At 44.1% G+C, this 22,063-nt stretch overlaps 1 protein-coding gene across 2 annotated transcripts in view; it reads left to right on the top strand.

Annotated features, from left to right (window-relative positions):
• The window catches only part of SGSM2 (small G protein signaling modulator 2), a 393,993-nt gene extending 373,802 nt beyond the window's left edge, over window positions 1–20,191 (top strand). For both annotated transcript variants that reach the window (XM_044286961.1, XM_044286963.1), the window contains 4 exons: window positions 75–184; window positions 16,120–16,216; window positions 17,136–17,303; window positions 19,040–20,191. In XM_044286961.1, the coding sequence (XP_044142896.1) occupies window positions 75–184; window positions 16,120–16,216; window positions 17,136–17,303; window positions 19,040–19,128 (464 nt within the window). In that variant the 3' untranslated portion in view covers window positions 19,129–20,191. The remainder of the gene's footprint in view (window positions 1–74; window positions 185–16,119; window positions 16,217–17,135; window positions 17,304–19,039) is intronic.
• Window positions 20,192–22,063: the final 1,872 nt, after the last annotated feature.

Genomic DNA, 22,063 nt, shown 5'->3' with positions numbered 1-22,063 from the left:
TAGGAGGTCAGTATATGTGTTCTGAGCTTCCATGTGTCATGTAGGTAGTAACTACTGATATATTCTGTCTATAGATTTAATGGCATACAGCTGTTTTACCCAACTCATGAAGAGAATGAGTCAAAACTTTCCAAATGGAGGTGCCATGGACACACACTTTGCAAACATGAGATCTTTGATTCAGGTGAGTGATATGTTCCCCCTAGATGGACATGGTCGTGTAAGTGAGGCCTTAGAAATCCTAAATTGTTGTACCTTGAGATAACAGGACATGGGTAATATTTGACCTACATATACAGGTGAATGCAACCTCAGCAGCAATTTCAGCTGAAGAGAGGATGATTGCAGTGTTCTTCAGTGAAATTACTGACAAGACCGGAAAAATATCTGCCACCGTATTCACCACCTTATCTCATATGTCTACCATTCTGATAAATAAATGAAGTAGTTAATGTCTCCTTCCAAGCAAGCACACATTTTACTGAAGAGGATATGTAGTAGGAGTGCTTCTTTGTAGTAATATGGCATGTGGATAGTGTTTGTCCAGTTTGGAATAACCCCTTCAATATGCAGTTGGTCTGCTTTGCTGCTTTTAAAATCTTCTGGGAAGTCTTCCATTAGAGTTTGGAACATGGATATAGCATTCACAACACGCCAGATGTTGGTAATAAGACATGGCTTGTATATACATCCTTATGATAGGCCATTCGTTTTTGATTGTGGCGGTTCAACCTGAAAGACTTCTGCCAATCAGCACAATGGAGGGGCCCTAGCTCTCGTTTGAGCATGACCTCCGCCTTGTTGTGTGTTAGCCCATGTAAGCAATGAAGGCCATGTGGCTCCCTTTTATTTTGATCGAGAGGGGCCACCTCAGTCAATCATCTACGAAAGCAACTTTCACACAGTCAGTAAAATAACGCACCCAGGTAGAAATGTCGGATTGCTGCAAAACTCAGGCAGGTATGTAATGATTACAGGCGTGGTCTGATTAGACAATGGGGATTTCCACAAGAGGGCGTAATAGTGCTTCCCTTGTTATCCTATAAAACATCTGTCAGAGGCAACTTTTGGGTAATGTACCTCTTGGTAGGAGATCATTGTCTGCTAGACATGCGTCTTATACACACTTGAAGATGTTCTGGCCAGTTGGCTGACTTTGAGAGGGAGCACATCATAGGATTAAGTTGAAGCAGGCTAGTCATTTCCAAGAATTGCTTGGCATCTAGGCTGTTCTGACCTACATGTTAAGGAATGTTGGGAGCAGTAGTTATGTGAGGGCACGAGTAGAGAGGATTGTTTAATCCACTGACCAGCTCTCCCACAGTTTCGTTGTTCACCATCAAGACACAGGTAGCACCTTTGTCTCTGCTCAGACCATTTCCATGCCCTTAGCAGAAGGAAATTTGGTGTCACGGCGCCCATTAAGTGTCATGCCATTGACAGCAAGCCACCATCGCCTTTGTTTGCAGTAGTGTCATGAACAAGAAATCTGGACTGCTGCAGGCTGGAACTGTATCGTATTTAGCTACAAGTCCAGGTTGTGTTTGGGATCTCCTTCATATTGGAGTGTGGAGAGCGCTTCAATCCTGCTTTTGCTGTGGAGCGACACACTGCCCCAACTGCTGGTGTGATGATCTGGGGAGCCATCACAAACTAAAGTCTGTCACCCCTAAAAGTGATAAGAGGGACACTAACATCTCAGTGATATGTGCAAGACATTATGTGGCCACATGTGCTGCCTGTCCTGGCAGGGCTTCCAGATGGTCTTTTTTTCAAAAACAAGATAGTGCTTTGCCACACACAAGCAAGGGTTGCCCAAAATGTCTTCTAAGGATTGCAACAATGCCTTGGCCTGTCCGGGGCTAGATTTATTGTCAGTCGAGCATTTATGGGACCAGCTTGGACACCAGCTTCGGCATCTTACGAGTGTGCAGGATCTACAGGACAGCTGCAACTTATGTGGGCAAATGTGTCATAGGATGCCATGCGGAATCTGTATGCCTCCATGCTCAACCGTATCCCATCTTGTATCTAAGCTAGAGGTGCCCAACAGAGAACTAGAACCGCCTTTCAATTTTACAGTTTTTCCCAATAAACGTATTCTTTCTCTGTAATCACTTACATACACTCACTTAAAGAATTATTAGGAACACCTGTTCTATTTCTCATTAATGCGATTATCTAGTCAACCAATCACATGGCAGTTGCTTCAATGCATGTAGGGTTGTGGTCCTGGTCAAGACAATCTCCTGAACTCCAAACTGAATGTCAGAATGGGAAAGAAAGGTGATTTAAGCAATTTTGAGCGTGGCATGGTTGTTAGTGCCAGACGGGGCGGTCTGAGTATTTCACAATCTGCTCAGTTACTGGGATTTTCACGCACAACCATTTCTAGGGTTTACAAAGAATGCTGTGAAAAGGGAAAAACATCCAGTATGCGGCAGTCCTGTGGGCGAAAATGCCTTGTTGATGCTAGAGGTCAGAGGAGAATGGGCCGACTGATACAAGCTGATAAAAGAGCAACGTTGACTGAAATAACCACTCGTTACAACCGAGGTATGCAGCAAAGCATTTGTGAAGCCACAACACGCACAACCTTGAGGCGGATGGGCTACAACAGCAGAAGAACCCACCGAGTACCACTCATCTCCACTACAAATAGGAAAAAGAGACTACAATTTGCACAAGCTCACCAAAATTGGACTGTTGAAGACTGGAAAAATGTTGCCTGGTCTGATGAGTCTCGATTTCTGTTGAGACATTCAAATGGTAGAGTCTGAATTTGGCATAAACAGAATGAGAACATGTATCCATCATGCCTTGTTACCACTGTGCAGGCTGGTGGTGGTGGTGTAATGGTGTGGGGGATGTTTTCTGGGCACACTTTAGGCCCCTTAGTGCCAATTGGCCATCGTTTAAATGCCATGGGCTACCTGAGCATTGTTTCTGACCATGTCCATCCCTTCATAACCACCATGTACCCATCCTCTGATGGCTACTTCCAGCAGGATAATGCACCATGTCACAAAGCTCGTATCATTTCAAATTGGTTTCTTGAACATGACAATGAGTTCACTGTACTAAAATGGCCCCCACAGTCACCAGATCTCAACCCAATAGAGCATCTTTGGGATGTGGTGGAACGGGAGCTTCGTGCCCTGGATGTTCATCCCTCAAATCTCCATCAACTGCAAGATGCTATCCTATCAATATGGGCCAACATTTCTAAAGAATGCTATCAGCACCTTGTTGAATCAAGGCCACGTAGAATTAAGGCAGTTCTGAAGGCAAAGGGGGTCCAACACCGTATTAGTATGGTGTTCCTAATAATTCTTTAGGTGAGTGTATATCTCCATTACATTCTCACATGGAAAGTTTCATTTGATTCCAACAACTCCTTTTTGGTGCGGTATTTTTTGTCAATGAGTGTCTTTCAGTTCCCTGTCCCAGTACACACTGACAGCCCGACTCCACTGTTGGCACTGTGTAACAGCGCTCAGCGGCATCATACTCAGCTTGTAAATTAATTTGCTTCTAGTACAGAGATTGAGTGATTAAGGTGTTTTTTTTTTGTAATCTTTCAACAGGATAAAAAAAACATGGCATGAACAGAGCCCATAATAACTCCTATATAGGAGACAGATACAGATCAACCCACTAGTAGTAGCAGCAGGCAGCCAAGAGTTTTACAAAAATGCTTTATAAAAATAAATAAAAAACTGCATCATTATTCAGAATGCAGAAAAATCTAATACCATTTTCCTAATAAAACAACTCGGTTATTAGGCCTAATCATCGCTGAAAATATTATGAAGTTTTCCATAGCTCTAATAGTATTCGTGATTACGTTTTTATAATTAAAGCTTTATGAACATAATCTGAGAAAACTTAATTTGTTTTCATGGTAACACTAATTTTAATCAGAGCTGCTGGAATCATTAGTGTGCACTGTTCTCATACACTATGCAAAATCTGAAAGGTAAATTGCAATGGCAATAAATCCCATGTCCCATATCAGGTTTGCTCAGGTGAGCCATAGTAATAAAACATAATGCATTTATTTGCACAATTTGTGTTTCCAAGAATCATTTTTTTGTGTGTAAACAAACATTACTTCCCTTCCCCCTCCGAAGGCCATTTCAATACTTTGGGAATACTATAAAGTTATCGCATGCAAATACTCAGGTTGAGATTCTTCTCCATGGACCTGATATTACAAATCTAAGTTTTACCCAACAGAGCTCTAAAGCCTACTTTCAGTTGCTTTTTATAGTTTCCCCAATAAACTTATCCTTTTGTTCTAAAATTGGTATCATTTACATATACACAACTGAGTCCTATTATTTTGATCACCAGCTAATATCCAGGGTGATCACTATGTACAGTACGGACAGCAGCTAGATAGGCTAGGAGTGACTTAGTAAGGTCCTGGTAGGTTGTCACAGGTATCTGGGGCCAAGATGACTGCAGTGCATCCCACAGCTGCTGGATGCTGGATGGGGCATGGGGAAGGACCCATAGAGCGAACATGACGATCAAGGTGGTCCCACAGATACTTAATGGGTTCAAGTCTGGGGAATTAGGGGGCCAGGGTAGTACATGGAAGTCTTAGTCATGCTCTTCTAGCCGTGTGACATGTTGCATTGTCTTGCTGGAAGTTCCCATCCTTCCCAGGGAAGACAATCAGCATGCATAGGTGTATGTGCTCTGCAAGGATGTATTCATATACAAATCGGTTAATTGTGCCTTCCACGTAGATGAGTGGGCCCAGAGAATGCCACAAAAACATTCCCTAGACCATAACGCTGCCCCCACCAGCTTGTGTTCTTCCCCCAGTGGTTGCAGGGTGTTTGATATTTATTACCTGACACGCCAATGTCCATCCATTCAACAAGGCAGAAAATCGCTTGATGAGTGGGTCCCGAGAATAGGGCCTGTTGAGACAGGCCGAAATGGCAGCAATTTGGACCTTCCAAGTAGATAGAGCAAGGCCTTTGTCAAGGCCGTCTTGCAGGAATTGAAGTAACACAGACAGGGGCGGATCTGCAAACGCCACCTGTTTCGAAGCACACCATGATGAGAAGATTCTCATGATCCTGGAGTAGGCTTTCTTGGTTGATTCTGCTCTTGAATGTGATAATGTTCTCAGGAACGACTCAGAAAGCCCTTCTATTCTGGGAAGGGACTGATCAACCTCCAGGCCGTCAAGTTAAACCTGTGCAGATCTGGGCAGAGGTGAGTGTCCCACGACACCAGGGTCTGCTGTAGGGGGAGCCTCCAATAATGTCCCCGACTCATCTGAATGAGTTGGGTAAACCAGGATCTCTTGGGCCAAAACGGTATGATGAGCTGGGTAAACCAGGACCTCTTGGGCCAAAACAGTATGATGGCTATGACCGAGGCCTGATCCTGACTGATTTTCATCAATACCCTCGGTATCATGGAAAAAGGAGGGAAGATGTAAGCCAGCCTGAACCTCCACTGTATCGCTAGGGGGTTGTGCTCCCTGTAAAGGGAGCAGAACCTCTCCACCTTGGCGTTGAACCTTGTTGCCATGAGATCCACTTCTGGCAAAACCCACCTGAGGACTATCTGCTTGAATATCTCCGGATGTAGGGACCATTCTATCGTCGGCAGAACGCGACTCAGGCGATCTGCGATTATATTGCAGGAACCCCGAATGTGGGTGGCAGACAGGTGGGAAAGGTTTGACTCTGCCCACCGAAGAATTACCCCTAGAAGGGGTAGAGATCTTGTGCCTCCCTGCTTGTTGATGTAGAGGACTGCAGTCATGTTGTCTGACTGTACTTTCACCGCCAAGCCCCGAATTCGGGGGCGAAGTGAAGGAGGGCTAGCCGGATGGCTCGAATCTCGCGGAGACTGGAAGAAAGTAGCCGCTCCTGAGGCAAGTCCCCTGAACTGGGGAATTGTCTAGGTGAGCGCCCCAGCCTACTTGGGACGCGTCCGTTGTCAATATAACCCAGGGTTGCTGGGTTATAGACTTCCCCCCCAGGAGATGAAACCACCATCTCAGGGAGGTTCGAGTCTGACAAGACAGGGATCATAGGGAATTTAGCCCGGCAGGGCTGCCATCCCATTTGGCAAGGACCTCGATTGTAGAGGGCAGAGGTGCCACAAAGCCCAAGGGACTGCAGCCGCTGACATGAGCCCAACATCTTCATGAGAGTCCGAATGGGAACTCGACGAGGAACTGAAAGGAACCTTGCCAGGTCCAGAATCTGTGCTCTTCTTTCTGGAGTCAACTGGAGGTACATCCCAACGGAGTCTACTATGAAATCCTAGATAGGTTACCGAAGTCGATGGGCTCACGTTCGACTTCTGCCAGTTGATAAACCATCCTAGGCGGAGCAGAAAGGAGATTGCTAAATGAAGATGGTGGGTCAGGACTGGAACCGAAGGGGCTTTTAGGAGCCAGTCGTCCAGATAAGGAATTATGGTCAGCCCCTGAAGCCTCAAAGCTGCCACCACCGAAACTACCACCTTGGTGAAGGTGATAGGAGCAGAGGAAATCCGGAAAGGTAAGGCGACGAACTGAAGGTGCCTGAGAACCCCTGAGACCTGGACCGCAATTCTGAGATACCTTCGGGAAGCAGGATGGATGGGGATATGAAGATATGCATCCTTGAGGTCCAGGGTAGCCATCACGTCTCCCGGATTGAGATCGTGGATCACTGACCTGATAGTTTCCATGCAAAACTTTGCCTTCCTTATAAATCGATTGAAAAATCTCAAATCGATGATCATCCGGAGATCTCCAGATTTTTTGGGGACTAGAAAAACCAGAGAATAGATCCCTAAGCCCCGCTCTCCTGACGGAACCTCCTCCAGAGCGCCCTTGAGGATGTAGTCCTGGTTGTAGGCCTCCAGAATTGCCTGTTTGGCAGGTAGTAAGTGCTGATTGATGACAATTCTGTCTGGGGGAGGCGACTTGAGATTTATTAGTTAGCCCTCGGATATGACTTTTAGGACCCAAGGGTCAGGAATTTCCTGGGCCTAATTTTCCTTGAAATGGGCGAGACGCCCCCCGACGGGTACAAGGCGACAAGGTACCTGAAAATCTTCCGTAAGGATGGCAGGAGTAGCGAGGAATATTCAAGAGCCTCTGGGAGGCCCATAGTCAGGAGGGCTTAGCCTCCCTAGCTCCTCTGTGAGGGCACTTCGAATTTCTTCGCTGCGCTCCCCAGTCTCTACGCGCTATGGCTTGTTAGCCCGATCTACCGCCACAATCCTGTCTGCCCTGTCCACGAAAGGGCTGCTGGGGAAGACTCTTCCCTTTCTTATCAGAGAGGCCCTCCATAATTTTGTCTAACTCTGAGCCGAACAAGCGGTCCGGCTCAAAGGGGAGACTGCACAGTTTATATTTCGATGCGTTATCCGTGACCCATGGTTTAAGCCATAAGGGCCTGCGGTCTGCAGAAACTAGGGCCATAGACTTAGCTGCCAATTTCAGTTGTAACTGTGCAGTGTTGCACAGAAAGTCCGTCGCTAAATTGACGGTTTTAAATGCGGCCAGGATGTCATCCCTAGAAACTCTCTGGTCCACATCCATCTGAATTTGATTTAGACGGGAACGGAGAAAGGATGAAACTTCAGTGGCTGTGATAGCGGTAGATGCGGGGGCTGCAGCTGCAGCTGTGCACTCTGCCCTCCTATCAAGAGGATCTTGCAGACTAGACCCGTTGTCTGCTGGGACCAGAGTGTGTTTGGACAATTTGGCAATAGCCATGTCCACCTTGGGAACGGAACCCCACGATTCCACCAAGGAGTTAGCATGGGAAACATGATCCTGAATTTCTTAGTCAGGACCGGACCCTTCTCAGGCTTCTTCCATTCCATTCGCATAACGGAAAGAAGGGTCTCATCCGCCCTAAAGACACACTGTGCCCGATCGGCGGGATCGGAGGACTCTCCAGGGTCAATATCATTGTCCCCGACCTGATGGACTTTAACAATTTCTGTGTCTTTTCTGGAGGGAAAAAACATGATGTTAACTCCTCTTTATCCGAAGAGGAAGAGAGCAAGGAAATTGCAGCGGGTCTCTCAACGGGCGCGGAGGTATCCTTTGGAGCCTGAGTAGGAGCAGGAAGCCTCTCATCCAGAAGGTTAACCACACCTTTGATGAATTCATCCACATATCCCTTGACCCACTGGTACATTTCTTGCATGGTGGGTTCCGTGGCCGACTGGGATCTACGGCAACCCTCGCATCTTGAAAAAGGACAATTGTCGTCCAGAAGTGTGCTGCAGTCAAAACAGGCCAGGTGTTTCCTTTTTGAGACCGATTTACGGGTCTCCGGGTCTTTAGGTGAAGCCATCGACTGCAAAAAACAAAGAATTAGTAAATTCTGACAAGGAAAAAGACATCAAAGAAAAGGAACGTAGGCAGAGGCCCACCGAAGTGGCGTAGCAGGAAGAACCGAAATGGAATCAGCAAAACAAAGTACTGAGTAACACTGGGCTCTGGGAGCTAGCTTACAACAAGCGTGTGCTGCCAGAGAAAGACTGAGAGCAAAGTGGCTCCTTAACCACTTCAGCCCCGCTAGCTAAAACCCCCTTCATGACCAGAGCACTTTTTACACTTCTGCACTACACTACTTTCACAGTTTATCGCTCGGTCATGCAACTTACCACCCAAATGAATTTTACCTCCTTTTCTTCTCAGTAATAGAGCTTTCATTTGGTGGTATTTCATTGCTGCTGCCATTTTTACTTTTTTTGTTATTAATCGAAATGTAACGATTTTTTTGCAAAAAATGACATTTTTCACTTTCAGCTGTAAAATTTTGCAAAAAAAACGACATCCATATATAATTTTTTTGCTAAATTTATTGTTCTACATGTCTTTGATAAAAAAAAAATGTTTGGGCAAAAAAAAAAAAATGGTTTGGGTAAAAGTTATAGCGTTTACAAACTATGGTACAAAAATGTGAATTTCCGCTTTTTGAAGCAGCTCTGACTTTCTGAGCACCTGTCATGTTTCCTGAGGTTCTACAATGCCCAGACAGTAGAAACACCCCACAAATGACCCCATTTCGGAAAGTAGACACCCTAAGGTATTTGCTGATGGGCATAGTGAGTTCATAGAACTTTTTATTTTTTGTCACAAGTTAGCGGAAAATGATGATTTTTATTTTAATTTTCTTTTTTCTTACAAAGTCTCATATTCCACTAACTTGCGACAAAAAATAAAAAATTCTAGGAACTCGCCAGGCCCCTCACGGAATACCTTGGGGTGTCTTCTTTCCAAAATGGGGTCACTTGTGGGGTAGTTATACTGCCCTGGCAATTTAGGGGCCCATATGTGTGAGAAGTACTTTGCAATCAAAATGTGTAAAAAATGGCCTGCGAAATCCGAAAGGTGCACTTTGGAATATGTGCCCCTTTGCCCACCTTGGCTGCAAAAAAGTGTCACACATCTGGTATCGCCGTACTCAGGAGAAGTTGGGGAATGTGTTTTGGGGTGTCATTTTACATATACCCATGCTGGGTGAGAGAAATATCTTGGCAAAAGACAACTTTTCCAATTTTTTTATACAAAGTTGGCATTTGACCAAGATATTTTTCTCACCCAGCATGGGTATATGTAAAATGACACCCCAAAACACATTCCCCAACTTCTCCTGAGTACGGCGATACCAGATGTGTGACACTTTTTTGCAGCCAAGGTGGGCAAAGGGGCACATATTCCAAAGTGCACCTTTCGGATTTCGCAGGCCATTTTTTACACATTTTGATTGCAAAGTACTTCTCACACATATGGGCCCCTAAATTGCCAGGGCAGTATAACTACCCCACAAGTGACCCCATTTTGGAAAGAAGACACCCCAAGGTATTCCGTGAGGGGCCTGGCGAGTTCCTAGAATTTTTTATTTTTTGTCGCAAGTTAGTGGAATATGAGACTTTGTAAGGAAAAAAGAAAAAAAAAGAAAAATCATAATTTTCCGCTAACTTGTGACAAAAAATAAAAAATTCGAGGAACTCGCCGTGCCCCTCACAGAATACCTTGGGGTGTCTTCTTTCCAAAATGGGGTCACTTGTGGCGTAGTTATACTGCCCTGGCAATTTAGGGGCCCAAATGTGTGAGAAGTACCTTGCAATCAAAATCTGTAAAAAATGGCCTGTGAAATCCGAAAGGTGCTCTTTGGAATGTGTGCCCCTTTGCCCACCTAGGCTGCAAAAAAGTGTCACACATCTGGTATCGCCGTACTCAGGAGAAGTTGAGGAATGTGTTTTGGGGTGTCATTTTACATATACCCATGCTGGGTGAGAGAAATATCTTGGCAAAAGACAACTTTTCCAATTTTTTTATACAAAGTTGGCATTTGACCAAGATATTTTTCTCACCCAGCATGGGTATATGTAAAATGACACCCCAAAACACATTGCCCAACTTCTCCTGAGTACGGCGATACCAGATGTGTGACACTTTTTTGCAGCCTAGATGCGCAAAGGTGCCCAAATTCCTTTTAGGAGGGCATTTTTAGACATTTGGATCCCAGACTTCTTCTCACACTTTCGGGCCCCTAAAAAGCCAGGGCAGTATAAATACCCCACATGTGACCCCATTTTGGAAAGAAGACACCCCAAGGTATTCAATGAGGGGCATGGCGAGTTCATAGAATTTTTTATTTTTTTGCATAAGTTAGCGGAAATTGATTTTTTTTTGTTTTTTTCTCACAAAGTCTCACTTTCCGCTAACTTAGGACAAAAATTTCAATCTTTCATGGACTCAATATGCCCCTCACGGAATACCTTGGGGTGACTTCTTTCCAAAATGGGGTCACATGTGGGGTATTTATACTGCCCTGGCTTTTTAGGGGCCCTAAAGCGTGAGAAGAAGTCTGGAATATAAATGTCTAAAAATGTTTATTTATTTGGATTCCGTGAGGGGTATGGTGAGTTCATGTGAGATTTTATTTTTTGACACACGTTAGTGGAATATGAGACTTTGTAAGAAAAAACAAACAAAAAAAATATATATTTCCGCTAACTTGGGCCAAAAAAGTGTCTGAATGGAGCCTTACAGGGGGGGGTGATCAATGACAGGGGGGGTGATCACCCATATAGACTCCCTGATCACCCCCCTGTCATTGATCACCCCCCTGGTAAGGCTCCATTCAGACGTCCGTATGATTTTTACGGATCCACTGATACATGGATCAGATCCGCAAAACACATGCGGACGTCTGAATGGAGCCTTACAGGGGGGTGATCAATGACAGGGGGTGATCAGGGTGATCACCCCCCTGTCATTGATCACCCCCCTTGTAAGGCTCCTTTCAGACGTCCGTATGATTTTTACGGATACATGGATACATGGATCGGATCCGCAAAACACATGCGGACGTCTGAATGGAGCCTTACAGGGGGGTGATCAATGACAGGGGGTGATCAGGGTGATCACCCCCCTGTCATTGATCAACCCCCCTGTAAGGCTCCATTCAGACGTCCGTATGATTTTTACGGATCCATGGATACATGGATCGGATCCGCGAAACACATGCGGACGTCTGAATGGAGCCTTACAGGGGGGTGATCAATGACAGGGGGTGATCAGGGTGATCACCCCCCTGTCATTGATCACCCCCCCTGTAAGGCTCCATTCAGACGTCTGTATGATTTTTACAGATCCATGGATACATGGATCGGATCCGCAAAACACATGCGGACGTCTGAATGGAGCCTTACAGGGGGGTTATCAATGACAGGGGGTGATCAGGGAGTGTATATGGGTGATCACCCCCTGTAAGGCTCCATTCAGACGTCCGTATGATTTTTACGGATCCATGGATACATGGATCGGATCCGCAAAACACATGCGGACGTCTGAATGGAGCCTTACAGGGGGGTGATCAATGACAGGGGGGTGATCAATGACAGGGGGTGATCAGGGAGTGTATATGGGTGATCACCCGCCTGTCATTGATCACCCCCCTGTAAGGCTCCATTCAGACGTCCGCATGTGTTTTGCGGATCCGATCCATGTATCCATGGATCCGTAAAAATCATACGGACGTCTGAATGGAGCCTTACAGGGGGGTGATCAATGACAGGGGGGTGATCAGGGAGTGTATATGGGTGATCACCCCCCTGTCATTGATCACCCCCCTGTAAGGCTCCATTCAGACGTCCGTATGATTTTTACGGATCCATGGATCGGATCCGCAAAACACATGCGGACGTCTGAATGGAGGCTTACAGGGTGTGATCAATGACAGGGGGTGATCAGGGTGATCACCCCCCTGTCATTGATCACCCCCCTTGTAAGGCTCCTTTCAGACGTCCGTATGATTTTTACGGATCCATGGATACATGGATCGGATCCGCAAAACACATGCGGACGTCTGAATGGAGCCTTACAGGGGGGTGATCAATGACAGGGGGTGATCAGGGTGATCACCCCCCTGTCATTGATCACCCCCCTGTAAGGCTCCATTCAGACGTCCGTATGATTTTTACGGATCCATGGATACATGGATCGGATCCGCAAAACACATGCGGACGTCTGAATGGAGCCTTACAGGGGGGTGATCAATGACAGGGGGTGATCAGGGTGATCACCCCCCTGTCATTGATCACCCCCCCTGTAAGGCTCCATTCAGACGTCCGTATGATTTTTACGGATCCATGGATCGGATCCACAAAACACATGCGGACGTCTGAATGGAGCCTTACAGGGGGGTTATCAATGACAGGGGGTGATCAGGGAGTGTATATGGGTGATCACCCCCCTGTAAGGCTCCATTCAGACGTCCGTATGATTTTTACGGATCCATGGATACATGGATCGGATCCGCAAAACACATGCGGACGTCTGAATGGAGCCTGACAGGGGGGTGATCAATGACAGGGGGGTGATCAATGACAGGGGGGTGATCAGGGAGTTTATATGGGGTGATCATGGGTGATCAGGGGTTTATAAGGGGTTAATAAGTGACGGGGGGGGGGGGATGTAGTGTAGTGTGGTGTTTGGTGCGACTGTACTGAGCTGCCTGTGTCCTCTGGTGGTCGATCCTAACAAAAGGGACCACCAGAGGACCAGGTAGCAGGTATATTAGACGCTGTTATCAAAACAGCTTCTAATATACCTGTTAGGGGTTATAAAAAATCAGATCTCCAGCCTGCCAGCGAGCGATCGCCGCTGGCAGGCTGGAGATCCACTCGCTTACCTGTGTGCGCGCGTTCACAGGAAATCCCGGCCCTCGCGAGATGACGCGTATATGCGTCGTCGTGCGCAGGGCTGCCGCCTCCGGACCGCACATCTGCGTTAGGCGGTCCGGAGGCGGTTAAATAGGCGGAGATCCTGCCCCCAGGAGGATCTAAGATCTAGATCCTAAAATTTAATTTATCATACATCATATATTAAACATGCCACTAGGCTAGCACCCCTCCCCCCCAAAGCGGCTAGCCAAAAATACAGGCAGGGAAAAGGCTTCCCGGTGAAGCCGAGAACCGGAAGTGACACAGGAGCGGCCACGTCACTTCCAGTGATGGCGGCGCCCACCGCAGAGACCGGATGTCCGCACTAGCAAGGAAACCACTGTCTGTAGAAAAGGAAAGGAAGGTAAGCAGGAACAAGAGCCCCGTATTAGTAAAATAAGTGGGGCTAAGCACTGAAAAAGAAACAAAAGAAAAAATCTTTCCCCAAAGTGAGGAGGGGGAACCGCCAGTCCAAAATCACAGAAATATAGTGGCAAATATGGTGGAACTGCTCAAACCACAAACACTGTAGCGTGTTTCTCATTGGGGGAGCAGTCCCACCGCATGTAGACCGCAGCAAACGACCATCCCCAGCAAAAAATGTGTACAATGGAGGATGCCGGCTCGGTCCACATGCACCAGAAAGGCATCCTACACAAAACGGAGCATTGTGCAGATGAAAATATAATTATTTTTTCTGTGACTTATGGAACCGCCAGTCCACCTGTCCGGAGGACAGAAAAGAACACAGTGGGCTGGGGGGTGTCCCCTTCTTTTGTAGAGGTGTAAATCTTTATTATTGGTTCTTGGGCTTATTAAAATTCCGCCGAAATACTTGTAGGGGCTCTTAGGATGGTTTCAAACACATTGTTATTTTTTTAATAATGCTGCAGTTTTTGTGGCAGTGTTTTGAGCCAAAACCAGAAGTTGATTCAGAAGGAATCGGAGATATTAAGGAAAGACTCATGCCTCTTCTCGCTGGATCCACTTCTGACTTTGGCTTAGAAAACTTCAATGATGGTTTTAAAAAAAAAACACTCTGTGTGAAACCACGCTAAGGCTACATGCACACAAACGTTGTTTGTTTCAGTGTCCGTTGCGTTTTTTTTTTGCGGATAGGATGCAGACCCATTCATTTCAATAGGTTCTCAAAAAATGAATGTCCGTTCCGTAGCCCCGCCAAATAAATAGAACATGTCCTATTCTTGTACGTTTTAGGCATTGTTACAATGGATCCGCAAAAAAAGGATGGCATATGGATGTCATCCGTTTTTTTTTTTGCGGACCATAAAACATATACGGTCTTGTGCATGTAGCCTAAGGCTTATAGTCATGTGAAAAAGTAAGGGAATCCTCATATAAGGCTACTTGCACACAAACGTTTAAGTAAAGGCCTATTTAACACCTATTAAAGTCTATGGGGCTTTTCACATGGCTGTTTTTTTAACAGCCAGTGAATATCAGCCTTCAAAAAATAGAACATGTCCTTAATTTGGGCATTTTCACGGCCAGATGGACCCCATTGAGAGCAATGGGACAGTTTTTAATTACTGCTTAAACAGGAGTGCACCCATCATCCAATTGCACGCGCAGAGACAGTCACTCCTCTCTTGATTGTGAAGGACCTGGCGAAGGACCTGCAATAAACAGAATGACCTCATCACACACAGGAAGTGCGTGGTGACGTAATAACGCTTAGCACAGGTCCTTCACAATTAAGAGAGGAGTGACTGCCCTTGTGCTTGCAAAAGGATGAGGTGAATGATTTTTACTTTTTCTGCTAAAAAAAAAAACATTACAGCTAAGGACAACTATTATGGACGACTATAGGGGAAGGTTATTACTGCTGGGCACCACTATGAGGGACATTATTACTGCTAGATGCCACTATGGGGGACATTATTACAGCTGGGGACCAGTATGGGGGACATTATGGGCCTCTATGGGGGGACATTATGGGCCTCTATGGGGGGCATTATTACTGCCAGGGCCACTATGGGGAACATTATTACAACTGGGGGACATTATGGGTCACTTCAGGGGACATTATTACTGCTGAGGCCACTAGGACATTATATATACTGCAGGGGTTGAGATTTTATTAAAAGCCAAGGAAATTAAAAATGGACAGACGGCCATAAAATTGATGCACAAATGATTAAAAAATGGTAGTGTGTCCGTTTTTAATGGCCTTTTTTTTTTTTCATTTTAATTTTTTTGCATGTTATCTAAAGTTGAACAAATGTGGACATATAAATATTCAATCTATATTTAAACAGTAAATAAAGATCGAACCCATTGACTTTGCTATAATTTATTTAACAAATAATTTTTGTGGGAAAAGTGCCGGCAGCTACTGGCTCAAAAAATTGGGTATTGCAGAAACAACCTCCAGCTGGGTTTTATATAAGCTTCTATCATTCGACTCTTTCCTGCTCCTCCATGATATTTTTAGCTCTATGATGTTTGAAGGTTTTTTCATTAAATATACTCATTTTACCTTTGCCCTGTAGTCTGCATCTTTTCTGGAAAGATTCATACTAACCTTCTCCACGTTGCTGCAGTCCAACACACTGGCTCCTGTTCCTCCATCTTCAGGTCCCCGGCTTTTTTTAACTTCCAGCTGGGTATGGACATGGTGACGCGCACCACTGTAGCCAATAACTGCATCCAAGCAACACATCACTGATGAAGCCAGTTGTTGGCTGCAGCTGCACAGGCAACCATGTAGAGACAGAGCAGGAGGAGGTAGTCCAGGTTACAAAGCAACTGCTCTACACCGGAACACATTAGTTTGTTATCTTTTATAGAATGGTAATGTCATATATGCTTACTGAGAATATCATGTAGATAATATCATGTAGACAAGAAGTTAATTTGTTGATTTTTTTTTTTCAGATTTTGGACTCCGAGCTCTTTGAACTCATGCATCAGAATGGGGACTACACACATTTCTACTTCTGTTATCGTTGGTTTCTTCTTGATTTCAAAAGAGGTATCCGTAATTTCATTAGTCACTGCAGAACACTCTCTATCAATTTGTTTTTTCTGTCGTTACGTTCTTTCTAGGGCAGCATTGAGACTCAGTGGTTAGCATTGTTGTCTTGTGGCACTGAGGTCCTGGGTTTGTATCCACCCAAGGCCAACATCTGGATGGAGTTTGCATGTTCTCCCTATGTTTGCTCATACAGATAGGTTCATTCAGAATTAAGGATATGAGCCCCAGTGGTGATGATGAGTGGTAACAAATTCTGTACATTGCTGCAGAATATGTAAGTGCTATGTAAATATTTTACAATATAAGGGGGAATTTCCTGTATCATTTGTCTATGTTGTATGCCATTTATGTGCAAAAGTGTATGACTTTTTGAAAAGTGGGTGGGAAAGGGGACATAATTAGCTATGTCAATTGGGTGTATGTCAGATTTATGAGCTGCGACTTTTTAAAAAGGTAAAAAAAAAAAAGGCACAATATTATTCCTGGACAAAAGTGTTATTAGTAATAATGTGATACATTTATCAATCAAACAAAGTTTGATACATTTAGAACAGATTAGATCAATGCAGATTTTTTACATGATAAGCCCTTTTTAATGGCATTGGAAGCTTTCTAGGTAGTTCTCCAGGCTTGCTAATAAAGTAAGGTCATGAGCAGGAGACCCCACGCTATGAGATCCAAATGCCACATGTGGGTAGGGGCTTTCTAGTCGAGACAACTGTGGTTTTATTTGGAAGCAGGTAGAACATGACCCCATTAGCCACAACTGGAGACATCACCATATGTTTGCTAATGTTGGCTGTTTTCTTAGTAAATCAAACATTTTACTGCCGTTTCCAGTGATTTAATGTCTCCCAAATATTTTTTTTTGTAAAATGTAAGTTCTGTGATTTATCTTATGTGTTCTTTTTGGCAGAATTGTTGTATGAAGATGTATTCGCTGTTTGGGAAGTTATATGGGCAGCCAGACTCATCTCCTCAGAGCATTTTGTATTGTTCATTGCTCTTGCTCTTGTGCAAGTTTACAGAGAGATTGTACGGGACAACAACATGGATTTTACAGATATCATCAAGTTTTTTAATGGTAAGCACTGTATGTTAATGGTCTTGAACAAATTAAAAGCCATTGTAGTTCATCAATATTAGATTACCGTATTTTGCCCTATAAGACGCACCGGCCCATAACACACCTAGGTTTTAGAGGAGGAAAATGGGGGGAAAAAATGTCATTAGACCTCAACTAAGTCCTCCAATGTTAGTCAGACCTCAGATCAGACCCCCAATGTTAATAAGACCCCCAAACAGACCTCAGCTCAGACCCCCAATGATAATTAGACCCACAATCAGACCTCAGATCAGACCCTCAATGTTAATAATAATAAGACCCCATTCAGACCTCAGATCAGACCCCCTATGTTAATAAGACAAAAAATAAATACATCAACTCACCTCTCCTGTTCATGATGCTGCTGCCGCTCATGAGATCCCACGCTCTTCGTGCTGCACTGTGCTGTGACACGATGTCACACAGTATGCAGTCACAGAGCACTCCAAAGTCCTCACGCTGTGCGCACATCACAGCACAGTGTGCGGAGCTCTGCAGGAGAAGACCAGGGAGTGGTGAGTAGAGCCAGCACAAGGAGCACTGCTTTCACCGCTCCCTGATCCTACTGTACTAATGAGCACTTCCATAATGGAAGCGCTTATTAGTATTCGCCCTATAAGACACACTGATGTTTTTCCCACACTTTGGGGGGGAAAAGTGCATCTTGTAAGGCAAAAATACAGTACATTAGTATTATATTAATAGTACACTTTAACATTTTGTGGTGCTGTAAATATGTATCTGTTAGAAAAGTTCTCCCACCCTACTCCCCATATCCACCGGATTTGCCCTAAATGCCTAATAGATGCAGGTTCCACCTCCGAAACCATCACCTGTTGGAAGAGCAGGGATCCTAGGACCCATGTTTAATGCAGTCACTATAGAGTCCAATAGAAACATTGCCACTTTTGCGGCTTCTGTGGGGGGTTATAAAAATATCTGGTTACTTCTTGTTCATCTCTTTCTATAACTCCAATGTAGTTCAATATATAATTGGGCAAATCTGGAGAATGTGGACCACATGAGGTCCTATTCTCCTGTCATAAATGCTTAAGATGGAAATACTCCTTTACATTACATTAAACTACATAAGAAAATGTTGTGGAAGCCAAAATATATAACAATGAGTTTGGTATTTTTGCACTAGCATCTTTGCAGTGCTGGAGTCCGGTCATTGCAAACTGTGCACTTAAGGAGTCCTCATATTCATGAGTTCCTGGCTTTCTTCACCCCCGCCACTGATTGACAGGTCTTTTCTTATATCAATCAGTGGGGGGGGGGGGAGCTGGGAATTCATGAATTTGAGGACTCCTTGGCAAGCTTGCAAGTATTGACACAAGTCCAACTCCTAACTTGTGCTGGAGCTGCTCAATACTGCTTTAACAAAATGACTAGGTCAGGTCAAGTAAGTGATCCAGCATTTTGTTCTGGGTATTTGTCACCAGTTTATGCTTCCTCAAATAAAACTGATCACAGATTCCCTTTGAGCATGTACAATTGTATTAAAAATATTTGTCAATGGCTCAATAAAAATTATAAGAGTAATCAAGTGGCATGTATGGATAAAAAAAAAATCTGATACTTATTGACAGCATTGTACCTGCATTGATTTTTATTTTATTTTTTCATTCATTGGTGAATGAACCAATAATGGTAATTTACAGAGGACAAGTGTAAGCAGCCCTAAAGTAAAATTTTGCTTCTTGCTTTGGCAGAAATGGCCGAACACCATGATGCGCAGCTCATTCTGAGGATAGCCCGGGAACTAGTTCACAAGGTTCAAACGCTGATTGAAAACAAATGAGAAACTTAGGAATTTATTTGAAGACCATCAAAAGCAGGATTATCATCTACAGGTGCTTAAATGGCCTTCAACTGTGTCCAGCAGCAGCGGAACCCATCTTCTCTTAACCTGTATATCACTGTCAATCTTTTCAGGACGTCTTAAATTTCTTACAACAGAAAAAAAAACTCTTATCGGTTCAAATAAAACAATGATCAGTAAATAGTCACATATCTAACCAGGCCGCCATTTATGTGAAAACTAGAAAAAGATACCAGACTTTGAGCACCCTTGGTTTCCATGCTGCTGTAATAGTGGGAGTATATCCTTGTCTTCTGAGACTGAAATCTTACTCTTTGTTTGCCAAGGAATTTTTGAAATCTTCACCTTTCAGTTGACTTCCTCGGAGGACAGACGCCAGCCATATGAAGCCCTTTACAAATTCTGTTAAGTTAGATATGTTCTGTATTTTGTTCCGCATGAAGATGTGTCTCTATAATCCACTGTGATTACCATGAAGGGCTGTTTAGAAAAACACCCAGGCATGTGATGGGCTGTGTAGTCTACAACTAACAGATTCTCTACATACCGATCGCCAGACGGACAAAATCTCGGTGGTACATTAACTCTGAGTACAGCTCCCCTCATCCGTTGTCTACAGGGTGGCCCATTTTGAAGTCAAGGACATGAGAAAAATATGGGATTGATGCCTTTGCTATGTGTCACTTTGCCATGTGTCAAAGGTTGGGTTAGAAGTGACCAAGGGATATGCTTTCACAAGAGCTTTTGGCTATTTTCATAAAATCTGAACGAGTTAATGAACTTTTTTTGTAACAGTAAGAACTGAATGACCTATATATATAGAGAGAGAAAGAGAGAGAGAGTCACAAGTTGTATTCGTTCTCAGGTGGTGTACACATGGAAGATGCTAGATGACCAGCAACACCTCCACGTAAAGCAGCTCGCATTACCAATAACAAATTAGCCAATTTATTTTTGACATTATCAGGCTGCACCTTATGGATGTCAGCAGATTTGTACCTATGACACTGGCTGACCTGTTACATGTGCACTTGGCAGCTGAAGGCATCTGTGTTGATCCCATGTTCATATGTTCCCACATTGCTGAGAAAAATGATGTTTTAATATATGCAAATGAGCCTCTAGGAGCAATGGGGGCGTTGCCGTTACACCTAAAGGCACCAAAAATGATAAAAAGCAGAGTGGACCCAGCATGCATGTGGAACCTGCACTCCCTGAATTTTATGGTGGCCGTTATGGCACATAACAGGTAGCATTTAGTGTTAGGTTCCCGTACAGATCTTACAGAGATCGCCTTGACGTGTGGCAGACGGGCCCAAATAATTTTGTTCAAAATGTATTTGCCAAGAATCTCAAACTTACAAAATAAGCGTTGCATTAGCACCAGAATATTTTCTATTACTATGGCATTATTGTACTTTATTTGGTTTGCAGAGTGCTGTTGCATTGTATTTTTTTCTTTGTGTTTCTAGCCATGGCAGCACGTACCTGCGCATTGCACATGCTGCCAATTGCACATGCAACAGGTCAGCCAGTGTCATAGGTACAAATCTGCTGACAGATGCCCTTTAATTAGAGGGTACCTTTGTGTAACCTATGGCTTAACTGGAGTACCCGGATGTTTTATTGTAGCTACTTCTGTATTATGTTATTAAAGAGACTGCAGTATTATTGAGTGGGGAAACCATGGTGCATGGTGGATGCATGTATGTTCTCTGTAAGTGTACGGATTCTTCTGTATTTTGCTACCCGTTCATTATTATCTCATGATAACTTTGCTTTTACCAGTGCGCATATTGAGGAGGTTACAGCTATATCAAAATCTTCCACAATTGGAAAAATAAGCCACAATAGAAAATCAAGCTGATTATTTTCCTCTCCCATGCATATAAATGATATACTGTAATTGCAGTCCCAATGTGTAGTGATTTATTTGACCATTCAGTCCAGGCCAAAGTGAATTTGTGCAGGTTTTAGCATCCTTTAAGTTTCTCCTCTGGATGTAGTTTCTGTATGTACGTGACTAGATATGATGGTTATAGGTGCTGCATTTTATGCAAGCCTCCAAGAGGAAAGTGATATTTAGCAGCTCATGGGGAGGACTGGTAGTCATGGTGAATGCTCCAGCATTTGCCCTCCATATTCATTCATAGAAAATGTCATTGCAATAGGCTGGTGGTACAGTTTACATACAACAAGGAAACTATTTCTATGTTTATCACCTGTATCTGGATTGTCTTCATGCCTTTTTTGCTGTATATACAGTAAGGTAGATCCCTTTTTAGATTGTAGGTTTTTCTGTCTTCCACCTTTAGGGTACAGCCACACGTCAGGTTTCCTGATGCAGTTTTAGAAGCCAAGACCAGGAGTGAATTCCAAAAAATACAAGAAGTTGTACAGTATATGTCCTTTATACTTTTTTTACTTTTATGATCCACTCCAGACGTTGGCTTCCATCACTGCATGCACAAACCTGTGGTCGTGCTCTTATACATTCTGGAGAAGTAGGTGCATTGAGCTTGTCCTTTTGTTATTTAAAAAAATGGTCAAATTGAGGCTAGTTGCACCCTAGAGTTAGAGATCAGGCAGGCCGCCTGGCCCCATTCACCATAACTATAACTGCCAGAACAGCCTGCCAAATCTATAATGTTAGTGTGCAACTAGCTTAAAGGGGTTGTCTACTTAGGAAAACCCCTGCCCATAATTTTTTAGGGTACCTGGACATCACAGAACTGGATTCTTCACTTGAGACCCCCTATTTGGCTACAGTGGAGAACTAATACAGAGAGAAGTGTTATAGGACTCAACAGATCCATGTATTACATGGTTGGCCATGTTTTTCATGGGTGATTTGTATTACTAAATTTCCCCAGTAAATGCACTACAGCCTCCCTCTCTCCTGGGGTTCCCGCAG

The sequence above is a fragment of the Bufo gargarizans genome, chromosome 3 (genome assembly GCF_014858855.1).
Source record: "Bufo gargarizans isolate SCDJY-AF-19 chromosome 3, ASM1485885v1, whole genome shotgun sequence".
In the NCBI taxonomy this organism is placed as follows: domain Eukaryota; kingdom Metazoa; phylum Chordata; class Amphibia; order Anura; family Bufonidae; genus Bufo; species Bufo gargarizans.
This window is presented reverse-complemented; position numbering and strand designations above follow the sequence as displayed.